The 23,909-nt window shown below is 44.1% G+C and overlaps 1 protein-coding gene across 7 annotated transcripts in view; it reads right to left on the bottom strand.

Moving 5' to 3' along the window:
* The window catches only part of ELAVL2 (ELAV like RNA binding protein 2), a 558,243-nt gene that overhangs the window by 405,666 nt on the left and 128,668 nt on the right, over window positions 1-23,909 (bottom strand). For 4 of the 7 annotated variants that reach the window (XM_085641341.1, XM_085641342.1, XM_085641339.1 and 1 more), the window contains exon 3: window positions 22,224-22,314. The exons of the other annotated variants lie outside the window; for them this stretch is intronic. In XM_085641341.1, coding sequence (XP_085497467.1) covers window positions 22,224-22,295 — 72 coding nt within the window. In that variant the 5' untranslated portion in view covers window positions 22,296-22,314. The remainder of the gene's footprint in view (window positions 1-22,223; window positions 22,315-23,909) is intronic. 7 annotated transcript variants of the gene reach the window in all.

Here is a 23,909-nt window from a genome sequence, read left to right as displayed (position 1 = left end):
TGTGCTACTCACTAGTTGCCAGTGTGAAGACAGTTTCTCCATGAATATATCTCCATATACACTTTGGGTTTTGTGTCAAATCGGGCGTTCAGTTTAAAATTCGGCAAGTAGTGTACTTAGCACTTCATGTTAAGCGAGCACCCATTTGTTTTCCAAAGTCAAATTTGTTCTCAGTGTGTTTGTGGTGCCAGCTGCTTGGTTTCTCCTTTTTAATGTCTTTTTTGCAGTACATCACGAAACGTTTTCAACCTTATGATAAAATTCAGACTACGAGGATGTATTTTGGCCATACTAAAATATTGATAGAAGTCAGCGCTCACTTTGAAGCTTGAGGTCTACCCAATATGGCAACCATTATGGTTAAGAGTCTAGTGAGCGCATTGCAATGATGTACTACTTTGGAGCGTTCTTGTAAATGACCTCCCAGTGCTGGTGTTGGCCTAGTGGTCACAAATGCGGTCTGTCAGCATCGGCAGTAAGTTGTAGGAGGTGATAAGATCTCTAACGGGGATGTTTCTTTCCTGCTATGCGGCCAGTGAGTAGAACAACGGGGGCCAGTTATAGATGCAGTGAGTGCTTCTGTGAGCAAGTTCGGGGCCTATTACACTACCCATATATGCAGAGGTGGGGTAGGTATTACATACCCGGATATGCATTTTTAAGAGACACATGCAACACAGAGCCGATATACAAGTTTGCGCAGAGCAACATATTCATTGCAGGGAATTGTTTGCTGGTGTAGCCCTTCCCATAAAAACTATTGCATATTTAAATCAGATTGACCACATTTCCTTTTAGCCAGCCACAAATTTTGTGAAGAAACTTTCCTATGGCCTATCGGCAGGCGTTCACCTTGGGGTCATATGGTAAATATACCTTTCAATGTTACAAAAGAAAATAGTGGGGAGTAATGTGTTTTTATACCGTGTCTGTCCACTTGTTTTAATGAAGGTCCACTGCAAAATATTTGGGTGAATATTGGTCTTCATGCCCTGAAGAATTTGCCAGCAACTTGTGTGGCAAATAAACATGTTGGCTGTTCACAACAAAATGGTCTAAACATGCACTTTAGTTTTTAATCTTGAGCATAGGTTTAGAATAAAGATGTGATATTCCGCATAGGACTCCTTTTTAATGTTTTCTGTGAAGGAGACCGCATTGTCATTTCTTCCTTAATAAGGACCATCAGGTGATTGTTTTGTTTATAGAACAATAACACCGTGAGCACCATCAGCTTCTGGCATGGTGTTGGTTCCCCCTGCCACTATAGGTAAGTGACCATTGATACAGCGAGCCAGTTGGAAAGTTATAGCCACCGCCTCAGTGGTTACTTGTGAGGCACTTCCTATATAATATATATATTTAGGAACTTTTGATTTGTAGTTCCCTTGGCACCAGGCTTTGAAAAGTATCACACCTGGGCACAGGGTCTGACCATTATCAGAGCTTGAACTCCCCCGAAAAAGGACGTTGGGACGAGGGTGGTGCCCTAGATATACTTCTATATTATGTGTTGGGTGTGAAAATTGTCAAGGGCTGTGTTGTTGGCTTTGGTATTTAGAGTGGAAGGCGCCCTTGATATTTCTTTAGTCCCTCTGTAGCTCCTTTTTGTGTATGAAAAATCTTTAGCCAGGCCTAAAACTTCCTTCTTAATGCTTATAAGTGACTGGTAAGGGAGCCCCAATCACTCAAGGCAAGGTGCATGGTATTTAAAAAGTAGGACATGTATGTAGATTTACGTTTCACATACCGTGACTGTGAGAAACTAAAAAAGTAGTTTTCACTGTTGTAATGCTATCTCACCTATAGACTAGCACTGTGTTACATTATTCACTTAAGTGATCACTTCAGTTTGGGGTCAGATTGAAAATACTATACCCACTCAAATTAATTGCAATTTGAAATCGCTTTAATGGTAAGGTGTGATTTTATGTTACTATCGTGAAAGCGCATTTTCCTGGCTAAACCAAATGTGCCTTTCTGCCAGTGTCCCATGACTGAATGGCTCCCCTCTAGTGGGACAAGGTGATGCTCAGTGATTACCAGCATGTCACTGGGGGTTGTACTCACCAGCTCCTGAATTTCAAAGGGTAGCCTCGGAGCCTGCCCGCCCCCTTGCTGACTTCTAAGGACTGCCTACCATGCAACTGACAAATGCAGTTCACACCTAGGCCTGCCTGCCCTTTGACCCTAGGCAGTGAAGTCAAACCCCGGAGGGTATCCTCCACCCACAGACTGGCACTGAGGATAAAAGTGGCACCTACACAACCTCAGACCACTACTTGACCTGTGGAAGATTCAGAAAAAGGACTGCCCAGCTGTCTGAAGGAAGGCTGGATCTGCTTGCTTTCAACAAAGGGCTCTCAGAGGTGACTACAAAGGTCCATTGGCTGGCCTTTTGATTGAGCTAACAGAAGTACAGGTTTATTTAGTAAATTTTGTAGTGATCCTTCAAGCAGGTCTAAGAAAAAAAGGGACCCAAAACGTGTCTCCCCCATGTTACATCTATGGGTATTTTTTTTCAACACTACTACAACCCGAACCACTGAACGGAATTACATCAAATTTGGCAGACAGCTTGATGTTAGCCCAGGAAGCTTACCTTTTGTGATTTGGTGTAAATCTGTTCAGTAGTTTCAGATATATTGAAGATTAAAGACTATAGATATCTGGGAGCCAAAATCCTACTGAAATTGGATTAGCTGCCAACTCCCCAACCAGGAAGTGTTGTCACCCATCTTGGGACTCTGCTTGAAGAGGAGTCCAACAAAAAATGTTTTTAAAAAAATGAAAGAAAAGATGTAATAAGTGAAGTCCGAAGCAGTGCATTGCGGGGGCGTAAGTTAATAGTTAGCTAAGGTAACTAGAACTGCTGAATTTCCCTTATTTTGTATGAGTGAAATAACAGCCTAACTGTAACATCCCACTGACCCTTTTGTTTTTTTTTCAGTGAGTATGTATTATATATATATATATATATATATATATATATATATATATATATATATATATATATACATACACACACACACACACACACATATACACACACACCACTTTTTTCACTGAAAACTACCAAAGGTTAAAACAACAGATCTGGCAGTATCTTATTTACAATTTAGAAATTCACTGAGAAAAAAAATCTAACGCTTAAGTAGTGCTATAGTTAGGTGAAAATTTGAGTTCTAAGTAACTTTTTAAACTAAAAAGCCCTGAAATTAACCTGTTATAGTTAGTTAACTGAAGTAACTAACTTGCACCCGCACCCCCACCATGCACCCTTGTCATCAGCGATGTAATTTCAGATGTCAGTGATGCCAGAACATCAAGAGTGATGTTATGTGAGGTCACAAGCAGTGCTTTGCAAGGGTGTAAGTTATAGTTACTTCAGTAAACTATAACTGGAAAAATTATTTTTCTAGTTTAAAATGTTACATTTTAACTGACCATTTCATCCATCTATAAGGTCACTTTAACCTTTGGCTTTTTCAGTGAACTTCTAAGCTTTTTACTGTAAAGTATGATATTACCATACATAGCTATAACTTTACTTTAAACTTTCAGTGAAGTTCAAGTGTTCAGTGTAAAGCAATGTTTTTTTTTACCATACCTCACTATGTGAACTTCTCACAAGCAGCCACCCCCCACGCACAGCCTCCGACCATGCGCAGCTTAAAACCAGACACTCATCCCCCCTTTATTGATGCTCGTCAGATCCTGCTGTACACTCACAGGAGCAAGTACGTGCTCTGGCGGATGTGAGGCACACTGGCTCCTGCAGGATCATGGCAACCTCAAAAAAAAAAAGATTTGACCCCGGGGGCCTCCTGTCCTGTGATAGTCGCATTATTTCTCATCATGTTGTGACCAGCCAGAACATGAGCCTCATTTCCGCAGGAGCGAGAGGGCAGACAGGAAAAAAGCCTCCTTGGCCAATCAGATTGCTCCATTTGATGTTGCTTGCCTGTTGGTCTCCAGCAGGACTTTCAGTTATCAAACCATCTAGAAACCAAAATGATTTGAGCCAGAGTGTCTCAAAAACTACCCAACAGATTTACATTTACACCAAATCACAAAAAAGCACACTTCCTGGTCAAAGATCTAGATTTCTGTCAATCCTGGTGTAATTCCGGTCAGCTGTTTTGGCTGTAGCTGTGACTATATGCCCTATAGAAAATGAATGGGGAAAACGCATTATGGTACCTCTGTTTTTCAAGGGGCCCGCTTTACAGATCTACCAGAAACGAAGTAGCTCAAGTGGATGAATTTTTCTGGAAAGATTTGTGAATATTCGTCAAATACCAAAATTATTACCAAAATAAGAAATCCATATTTTTATGGCAACCTGGAAACTAAACATACAGTGGCGGCCAACTAGGCACTGTATAGTTTCTACAAAGCTTCATACAGAGCCTATGACAGGTTGGCTTGTGGTCATGGCCAATATCTAGCACACAGTATATGCACTGCCTTTTGCACAGTGGCAGTAGAGTAGTAATTTGCTTGCAGAAAAAACAATTGTATCTTTTTTCCAGCCGATTGCGGAGATATCCAGCGGTACTTCATGCAACAATATGCTACCGTGAAGAATTACAGCAAAATTGGTTTTTCAGGCTACTTACCTTTTCTCTCCCAGGAAGTAAAGCTTCTCGTTGTGTTGAGCTTGATGAAAGTGGAGAAAAGGGAACTACTCTACATTCACACAAGATCTGAGTAGCACAACACAATGCTAAACATCAGAGCAGTAAGAAAAGTAGTCAGGGCTACTTCTACCCAGAACACACTTCAGAAATAACAGGAAAGCTGAGAGTAGGAGTAGAAAACTGACTGGATATGCCTTTCTATCAAGCAGCTTCCACAGTTTCCTTTTGGAAGCCAGACTTTGGCACGGATGATTACCCATCTTACTCAACTTTATCCTATGTAGCATAGGCTAAAAGTACCAAAAGGAAATCTCAAAACTCGGTGGCAGCATAACAATCAGATACAAAACTAAGCACCAAAGATCTTTAATGAAGCTAAAAATAACCTTTGCCAGGAATCCAGAACCACACAATGTGGGTTGTGATGTCAAGAGATTGTAGGAAACATTTGCTAGTTAGGACACTAGCAAATACTGAGGAGCTGACTTTCAAACATTTTAGCTGCAACCATAAAATGCCATTTATCTTCAATAGTAGATGTCCAGGTTCACAGTAAACCTCCACAATGTTAGGGGTTTTTCAGGTAACAGAACTTATACCACTCATCTTGAACCCCTGATGGTTGCATGTTTTCACTATCAGAAAAGCTTGGCTTTCACCCATTACTTATTCTCAGTTCCTACTTGAGGATTACATGCCTTCTTGTGACCCCCTAACACCTAATCTCAAAGGATCATGCACAAAAAGACTCTAACCCCAAGTCAGTGGTCTAAACATTTTGCTTACCACCCTCATCTGATATATCAAAAGGTGTTGCATGTGTCACAGCAACTATCATTGGGCACCATACTACACTGATGAATGGGTCACTACCTCCAGCCTTCCTGCAAAAATCACTTTACTAAGCATCACACAATAAAATGTGTTTCTCTACTCAAGATGTACTATGATTGCAAGAAATAGTAATTTCAAATGTCAGTTCAAGAATACTGATAAGGCCCATGTTAACGCTTCTCTAATCTGCCACCTCCGAAGGAAAATTTAAAATCATAAACAATATCTATACACAAGAGCAATATCCTTTGTGCCTCAATCAATACCCATTTGAGACTCAAAAATGCAATAAAGGTGTTACGAGCTCTGCTATGCATCTGAAAGGATAGACATGGCTAACCTTTGACCAATCCCTGCATCACGCCATGATGGGGCAGATCAATAGACCCCAGTAAAGTTATGAACACAGCAGCAAACTTAATTACAAATACCGCATTACTGCTGTAATTTGCTATTCCTCAAATGCAAGGCCAAGCGGATGAATGGAATGCTTGAATTAATCTCAGCCGCTGGCTATCACTCAAACCGCATTCCAATTCAACGTTTTTTGCCCACCATGGCACCTCAGTTTGGACCCAGCCATATGCAAATCAGTCTTAACCTTGCTCCTCATGGGAACGGTCCAACAAGAACTGCCAAGCAAGGCCCTCCCTAAACATAGGACCGGTTGCACCATTATGGGCTCTTCAGCTGGTTATAGCTTGGTTCCAGTGCCACAGTGCAACGGGGACCAATGTCTGGGCATAGCTGGCGCACTTAGGGTGTCAAATGCAAAAACAAGGTGATTGGTGTAATGCTTGCATTAATCTCAGCCTCTGGCAAACACTCCGGCCGCATCCCAGTCCATTGCTTTTTGCCCACCACGCCACCTCAGTTTGGACCCAGCCCTAAACACACACTTCCAAATACTTACCATTAGTAGCAAATGCATGATTGGTAAAGACACAACACCTTGACTATGAGGTAAGAGCAGGGCTGTAAAGGTGGTTGCCCCCACTATGCAGGCTTCCATCTGACAGACACTTCCTACTCATTTTTTTTAAGAGTGTAGATTGATAGTGCCAGTAACTGCTCAATTACATGAAAGTATTTCACTCATCATGCGTCTCATACGAACTTAATTTTACGATGGTGCACCTAATATTTATTTGAACTTTACAAGATCTATTCTGTTGATGGTGGATACCAGCAACAGCCTTACAACTCACATGTCATTACGTTTTACACTTTCTATTCACATCAATGAGACCTCTTCAAATACTTCACATAATCTAATAATTGTGTAACCATGGATCTTGTTTTATGTTCATCAGTCCATTAATGACTTGAATTTGTTGGTTTATGACATCTATAACTTATTTCTTTATTTTAAAGTTTGCTTTTCCAGTACACAATGTTCTAATTGAAATAAATAGCCCCTGTTGAACCACCATTGGGGCACTTTGAACATGGATTATCATAATCGCATACATTTTGCTTGAGTACTACAAAAATGCTACAAGCTGAATGAAATTATTTTTTCTAAATCAGAGCTTTAATAAAATTCCATGAAAAATAAACTATTCAAGTTTGTTTGGAGCATTTCATCTGTAAATCCTTTTTTTGGGACTGCAAATTACTGAAAAAGGCAATATATTGCCTATTTTAAAATGTGCAGAGGAAATAACTCTTAGTTCTAATTACTAATGTCTCGCATTGAACTCAACTAAAACTCCCTTAAACCAGCTGAGGCCTAACTGGAATTAATATTCATATGTAGTTATACAAAGGTAGATCTGCAGCGCTTTACTATAACCACTCTACGCTGCAGATCATATGTTAAGACAATCTTAACAAAAAAACTATTCTTGTGTCAAGGGGAAAATCTTCACCACCATTTTATGTAGACGAGAGCTATGGAATCTGTAGCAGAGTACAAATACTTGTGCGTGATTTTTGACTCAAGAGGTTAATTTAAGAACCAGAGAACAGCAATTCAAACAATAAAATACACTATCTGCCGCTTTCTCTTAATTACGGAATTACTTAAAAGGCTTGTTCCTCCAGCCACTCTTACAAGTAATGGCTGCTAAGCACGTCCTTTCTCTGATGTATGGAGTCAAGATACTTACAGGAAAGGAGGACAAAATAATAGATAATGTGATTGTATGGACTTATCGTCGCCCTTTTAATTTACCTAGGCAGGCCTCGCCCATCAAAACCCATTTAGAGTTTGGCCTTAGGAGACCGTTTATGAGCAGTATGGGTACGTGTCTGAAATGTTGCAGCTAAAAAATTATCCAAGCCTTACGTTAGGCACTATAGTGTGGGAGGCGATAAGTGACAAAAAATACCGCAGCGGACAATTATTTTAATTTGGCCCCAAGTACTTTTTAGGCAGAGGAGCTTAGGGCCTTACCTTTCTCCCAAACTACATTCAATAGTCATAAATGGATCAGGAAAAAAGACTTCAACCCTAATGGATAAAGCTGTACTGTCTAAAAGAGCCCATGCATGGATGATTATAGAATCATATGGCCCCCTAAAATTTCAATCATACTTGAGGGGGGGGCTTGAACAGTCAAACCAAAATTTATGTTGCTATGTTAGCAACTTGGTGATTTGCAAACTCGTTTAAATTTGCCCATCTGGAGAAGATTCTCAGAAGTCATGTTGTCTTTGCAATTATTTTAAGGAAAGCATCTGTCATTGTATGTACTTGCCCAGCACTAAAGGCGAGCGCAAAGTACTGCTGAGACAGGTTATTAGAAATACCTTACAAACATGTCAGCAAGCAGTTAAAGTCGGTTTCCAGGGGGGTGATTTGATATTTTGTCAGAAATTCCTGAAGTTAAACTCTAAGACCAAGACAAAACTAGTAAAGTGAGTTATAACTGTCAGTGGTACTTGTAACTGCTTATGCAATAATTTATATTGTGGTTAAAGAAATGATTTGAACTGGTGATTTATTCAATTTGAATTTTAATGATTTTATTCTCAACTGCGAATGCTAAAGTCAAGTATGATTAATCATGCTAAGCCAGTAAGTCTTATTCATTGTTTTGCTACCATAGGAACAGTTTTAATACGAAGTGAATTTTAGTGAAGGTATGCGGCACTTTGTTTTGTGTGTTTTACATCAGGTAGACATGTATGGATATACCATTGCCTGCAGGGAAATTTTAAGTGTCATTAAATTGGAATAACCAATTTACAGACCCTGCAGGATAAGGACTGCCCTGTTAATCTGGAGTTTCTTAGGCACTGAGGAACATGAATCACACCTTTAGTCTTCTACATACCCATTCTCGAAGTCATGAACAGTACATGAAGGAGACTGATCGTAAGCTGCACAGCCAACTTTAAATTGCAAACAAGTGTTTACCTTAAGCTTTCATAGGGAATGTGTCATTTTTTATTTATACCATAGTTCACCATGATCTCTGGAGAACATGATGCATCAATTTCAAGTTTTTTCACTACATTTCTTGGGTGTTGCAATGATTTACTTTTTCCTGTACCTACACGGCAGGTTACCATATTGCAGTGGTGTGTGCCACAAGGTATGGTATTGGTGATGTTTTTAGATCACAGGCCAACAGTAGTCAAAAGGCATGTGTGAATTGTTGAGATGAATTCTGTATGAATCTAGCAGAAGGGAAAAATATTCAGGACTTAATAGACCCAGTCTTCAAGTTAGGCCCACAGGAGTTTTGGCAAACATAAATGAACATGTGTAATATATGGTCGGATTTTGTTCCAACACCTTTTTGTGAAAGTAGGCGTAACTATGTTTGGAAACCTTTAAGACCTGTGATCAATTCCATGGACCATGGTTCACACATATCTAATCTTTGTCAGGGTCTGACTAATTTAATTTAGGACATCTGAAATAGGAAAATGACACTTTTTGCCCATGACTGAGTCCCAGAGCCACAATCAGACTTTAAAAGAAGATATCAATGTTCTTCCCTTGCGGCAGGGTTCTCCACAGTTGGACCGAGAGGGGCAGATCCCTGCCAAAAATGTTTACATATCCCCCTTTAGATAAATGCAGTTGTCTTAAAAAACTGGCTTGGACCCAACTCTCCAGGACAGACTTTGCAGAACCCTGCCATGGGGTATTGTAAACTTGCTCTGTTCCTTGTCACCATACATACATTTTAAACAAAGTAGCAAGCAAATAACATTATGCTCAGGGTGCATGCCTGCTTCCAGAGCTAAAATTATCTACTAGTGGATCAGATGGGCAAGGAGATTCATATTCTACATCTGTAGAGCAAACTATCAACATATCTGTATAAAATGTGATCTAGGAGTTCTTGAAAAAGGTAGATGAAGATGTACCAAATTAGCTTTTCCTGGGCCCAAGTTCTGACTTGATTGTTGTCAGGATTGGTGGTAGTGGGTTTACTATAAAGTCTCATGCGCTCTGAAACAACCAAAGAGAAATACCCTTACTGAAAGCGGCCTTAAATTTGGGAACCTTCATTTTAGTTCATTTGAGGAATTGTTCATATATACTGAGTTAATCGCAGACAGACCCCTTGGTGAAGTGTCAGAATTTAAATCATGAAATACATTTGATAAAATGGTGGTATCAACTGAGTGACGGGTGCTATAAAAGTGCTGTAGGATGTGCACTTTCACAGGACAGATTTTGCTATGAGGCTTGACCAGGATAAATGAAGACAAATTGGTGATCTGACCGTAGATTATGCAAAGGGCTAAGCACAAGTAAGAGGCAAATAGTACTTAAGAGGCAAATATTTAAAGGGGTTATCTGTTAATTCCAAATACTTGCAGGTGTAGTACTGTTTAGATATCACACTAGTGCCTCTAGTAAGAAGTACGTCAATAGTAGCTGAGAAAGAAGGGTGGTGACCAAAGATGGAAAGCCAGACAGAAAGGGCCGTTAAACTGTGTACCTTTGGCTGACAGCAGTATGATAGTCACAGCTACAATGCTGTTAGAACCTGTGTTTGGTTCTCATCAGGTGTATGGAAAATTATGGGACCAGAGGTGCACAAGAGGAATAATTGGAATAGACTTGTGATTTGAGTCTGTAGGTCTAAATCAGTAGAAGTGGATTCTACACCAAAAATAGGTACTGACAATTTGTACTTTAAAGGATGTGTTTTTTAAAAGTACTTTTATGGGTGTTGTAATGACTGATAGGAGTTATGCACTAATAGGATATATGAATTTGTGAGAACAGAATGTGTTCCAACATTGGTAAACCGCCTTTTACAGGCCTGCTGACAGATGCAGCGAGTTAACAGAAGAATTTTGGAAAATTTACAATTTTCAGAGATGCAAGCTGTGTTGGTGGAAGGACTCGGAAGCTATGGCTGTGTACATAAATGCCGAAGTTACATGCTACTGGTCACTCTTCGATTAACTTTCCTGATGAGTGGAAGCAATGCAGTACGAGAATGTTTCTGAAATGGTAAGTCAGGAGTGTGCTGCAAAATCCAGACCCCAGTTAAAATTGTAAATTGCAGTATATTAAAAAGATGAGACTGCAGGATGCGGTGCTTACCCTCAATTGCGGTTCTTCATATTAAAGATGTTGTACGTAGTTTGAGGCCAGTAAGTTTGCTCAAGTGGCTGCAAAGAGTTTGGTTATTCAAGCTTTCTGGCACCTGTGAATTAGTGGATTAGTTAACAATGAGATGTGTAAAAGTGCTGAGGGTGTGATGGTGCTTGCAAACATTTGTGCGCGTCACGGAATACAGAATATGGAGATTGTATTAGTAGAAGGCCTAACTTGCCATGTGTGGTGTGAATTAAGACGCCTTGATCTATTATTGTCTCCATGTCTGTTTTTTTCAACTCCTGTAAGGGTCAAAGGAATTGATAAGCAGAACAACTTCACTTACTTAGGAAACCTATTCATTAACCAGATGAATTGGGAACCACTTATAACAGCAAGGGTGAAACACACAAGTAGGGCCGTGGAGGGGCTTTTTCGCTTGGCATGCAAACTAAGACACAAGCCTGTGAGAGCGCTGGGTACCCTTTACAAGGCTAAATGTTTGTCGGTAGCAACTTATAAGGCAGTGAATGGGGTTACTACAAAAGCCGTCAACTACAAGTTTTGAAAACAAAATTTATAAAAAGGTTATTGATGACCCCGAATAGGGTCCCTACACTCTTGCCATCAAGAACTGGGGTTAGATTGCAGAGGGGGCCACATAGGTAGCGCCCCTCCGCTCTTTTGGGCAAAGATTTGGCTGGTTGACGAATTAATGTTCTCAAGGGAACTAATTAAAGATTGTACTAATCTGGACAATGTCTAAACGATCCCATGGCTCCGATTCTCAAGAGACAAATTCCAAGAGATAGGACTGGGGCACTTATGACAACCCTGAATGTATCACCACGAATGTGAAAGCCATTATTAAAGAGGTACATCACTCTAGGGCCATTGTGCGCTACTCACAACACGAGGAGATGGGCCTCTCATGTTTGCCAGCCGCCCCCCCCACCCCTCCCCCGCAGGAATTTTATTTAACCTTTACTACCAAGAAACGCGTTACTTACCTGTAACAGTAGTTATCCAGTATTGGTGTCTTTCATAGATTCACATGCCTGAATCATTCCCCGTCGTCGAGACGGGAGCCTCCGGTACATAAAAAAGTAATGTCCTATAGACATACATAGAGAAAAATAGGTCTAAGGGTCTCCCCTTAGTAGCCTATCCTAGTCCTTATGTAAAAAGGACCAAACTCTTAGAGCCAGCCAATCAGCCATCACCTCCCTCTAGAACCTTCCTGGCAGAAGCCTCAGTCCCTCAGATTTTCGTACGCACCAAGCTAGGTAGGCGTAATATAGATAGAGACGCGAGACCTTCCAGGGGAGGCGGGAGGGTTGCATGTGAATCTATGAAAGACACCAATACTGGATAACTGCTGTTACAGGTAAGTAACACGTTTCTTATCCAGTATTAGGGGTGTCTTTCATAGATTCACATGCCTGAATCAGAGTAGTTAGCAATACATTATGCACATTTCTGATGCAACATGCCATATAGATATTTAGATAATACACATATTACCATATCAGGTTGAAACATTGGCATACGTCAAAACAGTAAATTAGTAAAGAATGTGCATACCAGGATGGCGGGATGTTGGAAGGCTCACCTCACTGGAATAGATGGCGAAGTACCGCCTGGCCCACTGCAGCATCCTTCGTAAGCTCAGTATCCAGGCAGTAGTGTCTGGAGAAGGTGTGCGGTGACTTTCACGTCGCCGCTCTACAGATGTCCAAAATCGGCACTCCAGCGAACAGCGCTGCCGATGTGGACATCGCTCTGGTGGAGTGCGCCTCCACCCTGTCTCTTAAAGGCCGTCCGGCCCCGTCATGGCAGAATGCTATTGCTGAGGAGATCCACCTCGAGATGCTCTGTTTTGTTAGAGGCATACCCAACCTTGGCCTGCTGTAGGCCACAAACAGCTGCGATGACTTTCTGAAGGTTTTTGTCTTGTCTATATAAAACTTAAGACACCGTTTGAGATCCAGAGAGTGGAGCGTCCTTTCTGCTGCCGTGGTAGGGTTTGCAAAGAAGGAACGTAGGACCACCGGCTCGTTGAGGTGAAAGTCTGAAGGTACTTTCGATATGAACTTGGGATTTGTCCTCAGCACCACCCTGTCCTGTTTGAACTGCATGAAGGGCTCCTGAATGGAGAGAGCTTGCAGCTCGCTGACTCTCCTGGCAGATGTTAGAGCAAGTAACAGAGCCGTTTTCCAGGAGATGTACTTGATGGAAGCTCGATGAATGGGCTCAAAGGGGTGCTTCATGAGTTGGTTAAGGACCAAGTTGAGGTGCCATGTCGGTGGGACCCGTCGAGGTCTTGGAAAAGACCTATATAGACCCTTAAGGAACTGTTTGATAAGTCTACTGGACCAGAGAGACGGGCCTTTGGAAGTCCTGGTAAAACGTGAAATTGCCTCCAGATGCACCTTTATGGATGCATGCGCTAATCCGGACTGTGCCAAGAGCAGTAGATATGGCAATATCTGTTCAGGCGTGATATGAAGTGGTCTCAGGCCCTTCTCCGAGCACCATACGCAGAAGCGTTTCCATTTGAGAGAGTAGGTTTTGTTGGTACTGTCCGCCCTTGCTTTTGCTAGCACGTCCCTGCATTCCTGCGGGATGTTCAAATGACAGAACTCTCTGTGCTCAGGAGCCAGGCCGATAACCTGAGCGATTGCAGGTTCGGGAATTGCACCTGCCCGTTGGACATTGTCAGCAGGTTCGGGTGCTGTGTTAGACGAATCGGTGTCCTGATGGAGAGGCGATGAAGGTCCGAGAACCAGTGCTGCCTCGGCCAGTACGGGGCAATCAGGATCAGGGTACAGGGCTCCGCCTTCATCTTCCTGAGGACCCTGGAAATCATCGGGAACGGTGGAAAAGCGTACGCAAATACGCTGAACCAGCCTATGGAAAAGGCATTTCCGAGCGACTCTGGTTGGGGATGCCAGCTTGCGTAGCTTGGGCATTTGGCGTTCTCCCTGGTGGCGAACAGGTCGATTCCTGGGACTCCCCATTCTGAGAATACGTGTGTTAGTGCACTCTCGTCGAGCTCCCATTCGTGGGAGAGGGATTTCTGCCTGCTTAGGGCGTCCGCAATGGTGTTGTCCTTGCCCGGGACATAGTCCGCCCTGAGGGTGATCCCATGGAGAACAAGCCAGTTCCAGATCTTTTGCGATTCGTGCGATAGAGTGAGCGAACGCGTTCCTCCCTGTTTGTTTAGATAGTGCATCGTCGTGGTGTTGTCCGTTCTGACGAGCACCTGGGAGTTCTGGATGCGTGGTAAAAAGGCTTGCAGCGCTAGATACACAGCCCTCAACTCCAGAAGATTGATATGGAGGCGTTGCTCCTGATCTGACCATTTGCCACTTACTCTGAGGTCCTGAAGGACAGCTCCCCAGCCCGCTAGAGATGCATCGGTGGTGATCACAAGTGGCGCTGCTGGAAGCAGAAACGGCAGTCCCCTCGACAGGTTTCTGTAATCTTTCCACCACTCGAGGCTCTTGGATATTCGCGGTGTTATCCTCACAATGTCCTCGAACGAACCCGTACTCTGAGTCCACTGGTTCGTGAGAGCTTCCTGCAATGGACGCATCCGAAGCCTGCAGTGAGGGATGAGTAGTATACAAGAAGACATCATTCCCAGGAGTGATTTGAAGGTGCGAACTCTTAGGGATTTCCTTGATGCCACCGCCGTGGCCAGCGATATGATCTTGTTTTTTCTTTCGTCTGAAGGAAATGCTCTCGCGCATTCCGTATTCAAGGTCGCCCCGAGGAAGGTGATGCTTCTTGTTGGGGACATATGTGATTTCTGAAGATTGAGAGTCAATCCTAGATGTTGGAAAAGATTGGTACAGGCGTTGGAGGATTTGGTTGCGCCTACAGCCGTGGGCGCCTTGACCAGCCAGTCGTCGAGGTAGGGGAAAACTTGGTGACCCATTTGACGTAGGAAAGCTGCCACAGGAGAAAGGCACTTGGTGAAAATCCGCGGAGCGGATTTGAGGCCAAACGGTAGGACCTTGAATTGGTAGTGCTGTCCTGCCACCTCGAAACGTAGAAACTTTCTGTGCCCCCTGAGTATCGGGATGTGATAGTAGGCATCCTGAAGATCCAAGGATGTCATGAAATCTCCTTCCTCTAGAATGCCTAGGATTTCTTGGAGCGTCACCATCCTGAACGACTGACTCTTCAGGAAAGAGTTGAGTGCCCTGAGATCTAGAATGGGCCTCCACTTCTTTTCTTTCTTGCGTATCAGAAAGAAGCGGGAGTAGAATCCTTTCTCCCTCTGAGCCGATGGAACCCGCTCGATCGCTCCTTTCTTCAACATCTCCGATATTTCCCGGAGCAGCAGCCGTAGATGCTTGTGTGGGAACCTGCGGGGAGGGGTTGCAGGCGGGATGGTGGTAAATTCTAGGGAATGGCCGAATCTGAGGAGTTGGAGTACCCAGCGATCTGTGGTGATGATGCGCCAATTTTCCAGGAAATGGGTCAATTTTCCTCCAATTTGTGAAGAGGGAGATAGTAGCTGGACTGGCTGGAGTAACTGGTCACTGGCGTCCGCCGGTGCCCCTCTTTTGGTTCTTACCCCTGAAGTTAGATCTTCCATAAGACGACTGCCGACCTTGTTGCTGCTTTTGCTGGTACTGGGTCTTATTCTGGAAGGAATACGAGGACCTATTCTGGAAGGATCCTCTGTAGGAGGACTGGCCTCTAGATTTGTTGCCCCGAAAGGACTGATTCCTTGCCTGCAAGGTTCCAAGCGCTCTAGCCGTGTCAGTGTCCTTCTTAATAGCTTGGAGCGCCTCGTCAATTTTATCTCCAAATAGATGTTGTCCGTCGAAGGGCATATCCAGCACCTTCGTCTGCACTTCCTGCCTGAACGATGTTGCCTTCAGCCATCCTTGGCGGCGCAGGACCGCAGCCAGTTGACGAAAGCCTGTCATGGCCACGTCTATGGCGCAATCAATGATCTCGGCCGCAGAGGTCTGGCCCTCAGAAAGTAGTGCCTTTACCTCCTCCTGAACTGTGCTCGGAAGTTCTGCTAAATATGGGGCTATATCCTCCTAAAGTTGGCGGTTATAACGCCCTAAAAGGGCTATGGAGTTGGCCACCTTGATGGTCATTGCCGAAGTGGTCGAAAACCTTTTGCCAATTGTGTCCAATTTTCTGCCCTCCTTGTCCGGTGGGGCTGACAGAGGAGAGGAGGGATTACAAGAATTTTTCTGGGCCGCTTGGGTCACGACCGAATCCGGTTTCGGGTGGCCAGTCAGGCAAGCTGGCGCCGTGGACGGAGCCTTGTACTTCTTATCCAGGCGTGGAACAACCGCAGGAACGGAAGCCGGCGTCAGCATTAGTTTCTTTCCCTGGTCCCAGAGAAAGTCGATGATAGGGATCGATTTCGTCTTCTTCGTCTGCTCCTTAAAGTCATGCAAGAAGCACTCAGTCTCCGTCGACTCCATGACCATATGAAACCGCGTCGCTGCCCGTTCAACTATCTTATGAAAACCACCAATATCCACTGGCGGTGAATCAGCTTGGCGCGGTTGTGGGGAAGGTGGTGAGGATGCCACATACTCCTCCTCCTCATCCTGGTCCGACTGGTCTCCCTCGACCTCTCCTTCTTCCATCTCCTCAGCCTCCTCATCCGATGACCATCACCTGAGGTGGCGGTTTCTCGTGGCAGACCTGCGTAGCCGGTCGTGATTGCCTTGGGGCTGTCGTTGGTGGGTTTGTAGTTGGCACTGGGACCCCTGCGTCCAGCGCCGGCGATTCTGGGAAACGTTGCTTGTAGTCCCGGATAAGGAATTTGAGGTCTAACTATTGACAGAGGAAGGCATACCATCGGAGTGACCTCCGTGCGAACCTGTTCCCGGACGGGGCGCTCCTGCCGGCTCATATCTTCCTGCTCCTCGTCCGTGCTTTGACATTTGACATACAGTTCAGAAGGGGAAGGTGCCTGTTCAAAGAGCTCTTCTTCAGACTCTTCACTCTGAAGAATCTCCATAGGCAAATTGGTTTGCACCTTGCTTGGAGATGTCGTTTCCAGTGTAATCTGTGGTCTGGCCAGTTTGCCAGAAGCAGATCCTTGTACAGGAACCCCTGCTGTCTTCCGTGCTGATAGTCCTAAGAGTACGGATTTCTGCGCTGGTTCAGAAATACCCATGGATGACGACGTTCCAGTCGACGACACTGTTGTCGACGGTATGGCTTTCACCAACGGTGTCCTCGTCGACGATGTCTTCGTCGACGATGCGGTCGTAGACGATGCCTTCGACGTCGTCGATGCCTTCGACGTCGTCGATGCCTTCGACGTCGTCGATGCCTTCGTCGACGATGCCTTCGTCGACGATGCCTTCGTCGACGATGCCTTCGTCGATGATGCCTTCGTCGATGATGCCTTCGTCGATGATGCCTTCGTCGTCGATGACGCGACGTCTTAGTCGTCGACTCTTCCGTCGACGGTGGGCTCCTCATCGATGTCGTCGTCGACGGGACAATCTTCGTCGTCGACGATGACTTAGACGTCGACGACTGTTTTAACAGTATAATAGACGAGATAGGAGTACCTGCTGACGATGATGAAGGGGTAGTCGTCGTCGACGAGAAGACTGACGACGCTGTCGTTGTGGGCACGGTCGTCGTCGCTGTGGAGACATGTCCTGATGGCCTTTTTTGCGCCGAGGAAGGTGTCGCAATTTTGCTGGCCGACAGAGTAGGCTTCTTAAAAGTGAGAGAGTCCTTGTCAGACACTGAAGATTTTGAAGATCTTGCCTCTGAAGACTTCTTGTGTGTCTTCATAGGAGGAGCGTCTGAGGGGCCAGGAGATGTCACTCTCGGCCTCTTCAGGGAGACTTCAGAGGTTCCGGAAAAGCTCGCCTCTGAGGACACCACACTCTCTCTGTCCTTGAGCCTGTCCAGCCAGATAAGCAGGCGACCCTCCCTGTCTCTCAAGGTCTTATGAGGGAAAGACCTACATATTTTACAGTCTTTAGGGACGTGGTCCGGATAAAGGCAATACAAGCATAGGTCATGCTTGTCGTCCACATGAAGCCTCTTCTTCCCACATGAAGAGCAAGCCCTGAAAAGGGCTTTCTTCTGGGATTCAGACATGCCAGGAGTTGTAGATGAAATAAACACTCACTGCAGCAATAAGAGGCCTGAAGTAGTCTGCGTTGAAGTCCCTGAAGAAGAAAGTCACCAAAAAAGTGAACAATCTGTCTTGAAAGAAATCCTGAGGAGAACTCAGGTTGGAGACTCCCTAGCACAACGTGCGGTAGAAAATCTGAGGGACTGAGGCTTCTGCCAGGAAGTTTCTAGAGGGAGGTGATGGCTGATTGGCTGGCTCTATGAGTTTGGTCCTTTTTACATAAGGACTAGGATAGGCTACTAAGGGGAGACCCTTAGACCTATTTTTCTCTATGTATGTCTATAGGACATTACTTTTTTATGTACCGGAGGCTCCCGTCTCGACGACGGGGAATGATTCAGGCATGTGAATCTATGAAAGATACCCCTAATACTGGATAACAATTATGTATAGTCCGCATACGAGATGGTATCAAACCCACAACATATAATGGTGGCCAGGGAAGACACAGATATTGAATAAAGTGGGGCTTAACATGGAACCCTGTGGGACCCCTTTGTCTACAGCTGTGGTCTGAGTTATAAATGAATCTAGTTGGACTCGCTGTGTTCTGTCAGCAAGGAAGCTTTCAAACAAATTTAATGCCGTTCCACTGACACCAATCTCTCGTAGCCTATACACTAGGATTCGATGAGAGATGGTGTCAAACGCTACTGACAGGTCAAGGAGAATCAACAGTTGGTGTCCCCTTGTCTAGGGCCAGCTTAATCGTATCCGTTACTTCAGTTAGTGCGGATTCAGTACTATACGACGCGCTGAAGCCTCACTGAGAAGCATCAAGTGCGTTGTTCCGTTCAAGATATTCAGTTAACTGTTTGTTAATCAGAGCTTCCATAATTTTCAACAAAAAAAGGAAGAAATGGGTCTATAGTTTTGCAAATCGAATGGGTTCGGACAGTTTTTTTTAAATAAGGGTCTTATTTGAGCCTTCTTCCATTTCTGAGGGAAGGTGGCAGTGGCTAACGATAAATTACAGACTTCAGTGATCGGAGCCGCAAGGTCCGGGGCAAGAGCAGAGATGATTAAAGGAGGGGCAAGGTTTAGAGGGTAGCCAGATTGTATGTGTGCCAATTAAGACTGGACTTGCTCCAACGAGATGGCGTTAAAAACCTCCAATGGGGAAGAGATGGAATCTTCAGGATTGTGATATACCACGCTAAGTTCCCCCTCTGTGCTAAAAGAGCTATAGATTTTATCGATCTTTAGCTTAAAGTGATTAGCAAGATTATCACAACTTTTGAGTTGACGGGAGAGAAGGATTATTAACCCTCGGGTTGGTGAACTCTTTAAGAATCTTGAACAGCTCTTTGGAGGAATTTTTAGCTTCGCTAATTATATTCCCTAGGCGAGATCTTCTAGCGGTGTTACACTTAAATTTAAGTATGCTCTGTGGACTGTTCTATAGGCTAGTTTATCCACCTCCTATTTTGATTTTCTCCATTTCCTTTCCCTTTTTCTACAGGCGGCTTTTTCTTTAAGACTGTTGGTATACCATAGTGCAGGGGCTGAATTTTCCCAGATCTTGCCTACTTTACATGGGGCAATAATGTCCAAAGCCTTAGTCACCGAGGCCTCCAGCGTTTCCAGTGCTGCATCACTGTCCACACAGTCGCGATGGACTGGGGCTGTGAACGCGGAGGTGAAGGAGGCAAGGGTTACCTCCCTCCAAGGTCTCCGAGATCCCCGGAGATACTGAGGTTTGTTAATAGGCTTAGGAATTTCTAACGAGAATTTTAGAGCAAAGTGATCTGTCCAAGTCAAGGCTATAGGAGGTTCCGCTACTAGGTCCTGTATGTTCGAGGTGGCATCCAACGTACGTCCCGCTGTATGAGTGGGGCTGAATACTTTAGGAGAGAGAACAAGAGATTCCATAGCTGCTATCAGGCATACCGAATCAGGGTCGGAAGTAATGTCCAAGTGGTGGTTTGAAATCTCCTACTAGTAGGAAGTTATCTGACTGCAAGGTGAGAGGAGCAAGGAATTCCAATAGTGAAGTACAAAAAGCTCTTTTTTATTTTCACCTGGGAGGTGATAAACCACAACCCCCAACCAATTTGGGCCATGTGCCAGCTCCAATTTGAATGCCATCAACTCTAGGCTAGTGGTGGAGATTGTGTCCAAATAATTTATGCCTAGGGGTAAGCGAGTAGCAATGGCTAAGCCACCACCCCTCTTCCCTACTACATCAAGTCCAGAGACTCTGTACTCTCCTGAAAAAGCACAGGCTGGAGCGGCAAGCCTGTGCAACCAAGTTTCCGTGAAGAAACAGATGTCTGGTTTAAGGGAATCTAACAGATCCCAGATTTCAGCTGCGTGTTTAGGAATAGACGTCGCGTTGAAGTACAGACCCTGTAGATTGTATAATTTCCCTCTCTTATGTGTCATCTTACTGGACGCATGATTGTTTGAACCTTGAGAGATTGTGGGGTAAGAGTGAAGATGACCAGCCACAGGAGGAGGTGGTGCCAGAGACAGATTGCAGTATCAACACTTGCCAAAGAGAGGGCCACTACTCAATTATATTTTCCACCTACACCATGTGCTTTTGGTCTCATTTCCGATCTCTACGAGCACAGATTTAGAATAAGTGAGTGGGGGCATTATGATCTACCTCTTTAGAGCGGGGAGCAGCCTCTCTGGCGGCTGGCAGCATTTAGGCGTGGACGGGTGCAGAAGGGCTTGCCTAGGGCGCGCCTTTGTAGCGCCCGCTGCGCATCCGCATGAGGGCCTAATTTATGTGCGAGGGCCAAGGCCCAGTAACAAACAAAGTGAACAACATGAGATGGCTGACGTCGACTGACTAATCGACCACCGACAGGGCTGCCTCTCCACTCAGTCTACTGATGAGACCGCAGTGGACCTGAGTCGGCTCAAAAGGATAAAGTGCCCCAAGGTAAGCAACACAAGCAAGGAAATATCCACACAACGATCAACAATGATTCGACAAATTAAAAATCACACAAGAATGTTCAGAGTGCACAGGGCGAGGTTTCAGATGCCCGAAGTCTAGTATTAAAACAGTCTCTAATTTTAAATATCTGCAGTTCTGGCAGTACCTGCTAGATGCATTCCTATATTTTTGCTGAGACTAGGTTGAGGTTATCGATAGGTTTGACATATGCTTTGCACTGACATGTTCATAAAGTATGGTGTCCTAGCGGTTTCAGATGCTATGTTTAATCATCAAGCATCCAAGGTGCTATAAAGACTACAGCCAACAAATGCAAATCATAAATAACAAGCGCCTAAGAAGCATCGTGTAAAGAACGGAGTTATTCAAACAAATAATGCATTTCATAAAGGCAAGGACGCTGTTTTGTGGGACAGTTTAACAGAGGCACCCTGACACTAAAGACCCTCCCACCCAAGTTTTCGTTAAACATACCATGGAAAATTAAAGATTTAACTTTCACTCAGTGTAATATTTGGGTAAATGGTTGGCTGTGACAAGAAAAACAAGCAGCTATACATTACATTTAGAGAACAATTTGAGGCCATGACCCATTATGTGTTGGAAAATAGCGGGTATTCTTTAGGAGGGTTTATGAGGGGCTGTTGAAAAAGCAATCTGTAGAACTTTCTGCAAAATACAGTAAGGTAACTTGCGCAAATGGGTTTATTAAGAACTCTTTGAAAGAAAAGGATTTATCATGATGTGTGGTTGTTCATAGTTTAGAAAACTTCATAAAACATCCCAATCACAGAAAAACGTCTACAATCTGTTCCAGAGCAGAGCTAAATAACTAAAATAAACAATATGCCCTAGTGCAACCACAATTTTTTCTGAACAGTCTGAATTAATATGACATTTAAACACATGTATTTTTACTTCACAGTAAGGAACAAAGCACAAACATTCTGTGTTTAGACTATACCAAACGAATCGTTCTGTCTGCTTCACTATCAAGATACAGACCATGCTGCAAACCAAATTGAAAGACCAGATTTTATAAAGGCCAAGAAAATATAGTTTGATACAATTTTAGTCAAAATGGTTAATGTTCATGTTGGAGTTTGGTATGGTCTCCGCACATTAACAAGCATGGGAAGCCTACAAAAGTTCAAGAAAAATCCCACAGACCCCAGTCCAAGGCTCTGCTGCCCACGAACCACTTCTAAGCAGAGAAGCCACATCACACATTCTGATTGCCATGTTATTTTGGAGTTGCCGTCTGCAAATATGGACACAAGAAAGTACTGAATGTTAGGTTACACATTCGAAAGATAAAAACAGCAAGTTTTTTAAAATCATTTATAATACATTGTTCTCAGCAATCAGCATATCCATGCAATATCTCCTAGATTCACTGAGGCAATTCCAGTCTATTGTTTCTAACTGGTAAAACATGTTTAAATGGGATGCAATTTAAAACTTCAAAACAGTTTCTTCATGCAAAGAGCTTTGCTCTATGGGAATGTTGCCACTGGATCATCATAGGATGGAACTAGATACTTTTGAAGAATAACCCTTTTTAAATACACATGCCACGTGAGACCTATTACAATTGAATTAGCACTACAACATTTCATATTAAATGTAATCAGATGTATACAAAAGGTACGGTGAAAGCACCCAAGTAGCACAGCAGGTTTTATTTAGAATTGAATACATATTTCTTACCTTATGAGCACTCCCTGCGCCAAGTAAAACAGGCTTTATTGAGCAACAGCGACTTACCAGAAACGAGAAATGTAACTATATGTGGACCTTTAGCCCCTACTTTAAGTCACTGCTATCCCTAATTTTTGGATATCCTACCATCTAGTGATGGAACTGAAACCCATTTCAGAGATTCGGGAAAGTTCCTCTCGTTTGTGAAGACAAAAGTGGCAACACCCTATAGCGGACGCGCGCAGAGCCTGAATCCAAGAGGTGCTGCCGCTAGCTGTGTTTAACTGTTCATAATTTTTATCGCTTTTATCAAGAACATTACTTTAGGGCTGCTCTTAATCATTTTATCGCCTCACCCATCGTGCTGCTATTTGTAAATACTGTTTTGTCTTGCATATTTGCACACTCACCTGCTACATCCTTTGGAGTGCTCCTAAGCCCCGGTCCGACTCGGCTTGTGCCGTTGAGCGGAGGGCTGGTCGGAGGCACCTCTTAGGCAGGTCATTTCCAGGTTAACAGTCAGCCAATCGGCGCTCTCGCACTCACGCTGACTTTGTACTTAACCTGATGCTTTTCCTGTCGCGCAGCGGACGCACGCAGCGGGCGCGCCAAAGGCAAGCCCGTCTGCGCCCGTCCGCGACCGGGGGCCATAACCCCTGGCGGATTTAGTACCCATATTCGTTACAGTGGTCACTTTCTCAAAACCCTAAGGGGCTTCATCCCTGCGAAGTGCGCACACTCCATTAATCCTACCAATAAGTCCTCCTGCCCCTCCTGCCACTTTTCACTGTTACCCAACCTCAAAGAACCCCATATACCCACACCACCTCTAATGCTGCTCCTGCTAAATTGTCGCTTCCTCCCCAGACATTCTACGGCACTCCACCTTCTACTAGAAGACCGTCAACCAGACGTTTTATTCTTAACGGAAACCTGGCTACACAACAACTCTGCACCAGATATCGTCCAGACTCTTCCCCCTGATTATCGTATATGCTGATTAGCCATAATATATAAAATGCATACAAGCTGCCGTTCTTCATCCTCAGAGGGCCCACCCGATTGCGAAAGTATGCAGTTCGCCCTGGAATTCTCCCCCACCTGCACCTTTTCTGGTCTTTTGATTTATCAACCTCCTGGTCCCATTGGCCAATT

Source organism: Triturus cristatus, chromosome 2_2 (genome assembly GCF_964204655.1).
Source record: "Triturus cristatus chromosome 2_2, aTriCri1.1, whole genome shotgun sequence".
NCBI classification, from domain to species: Eukaryota; Metazoa; Chordata; class Amphibia; order Caudata; family Salamandridae; genus Triturus; species Triturus cristatus.
Note: the sequence above shows the minus strand (reverse complement) of the source record. Positions and strands in the feature narration are given on the sequence as shown.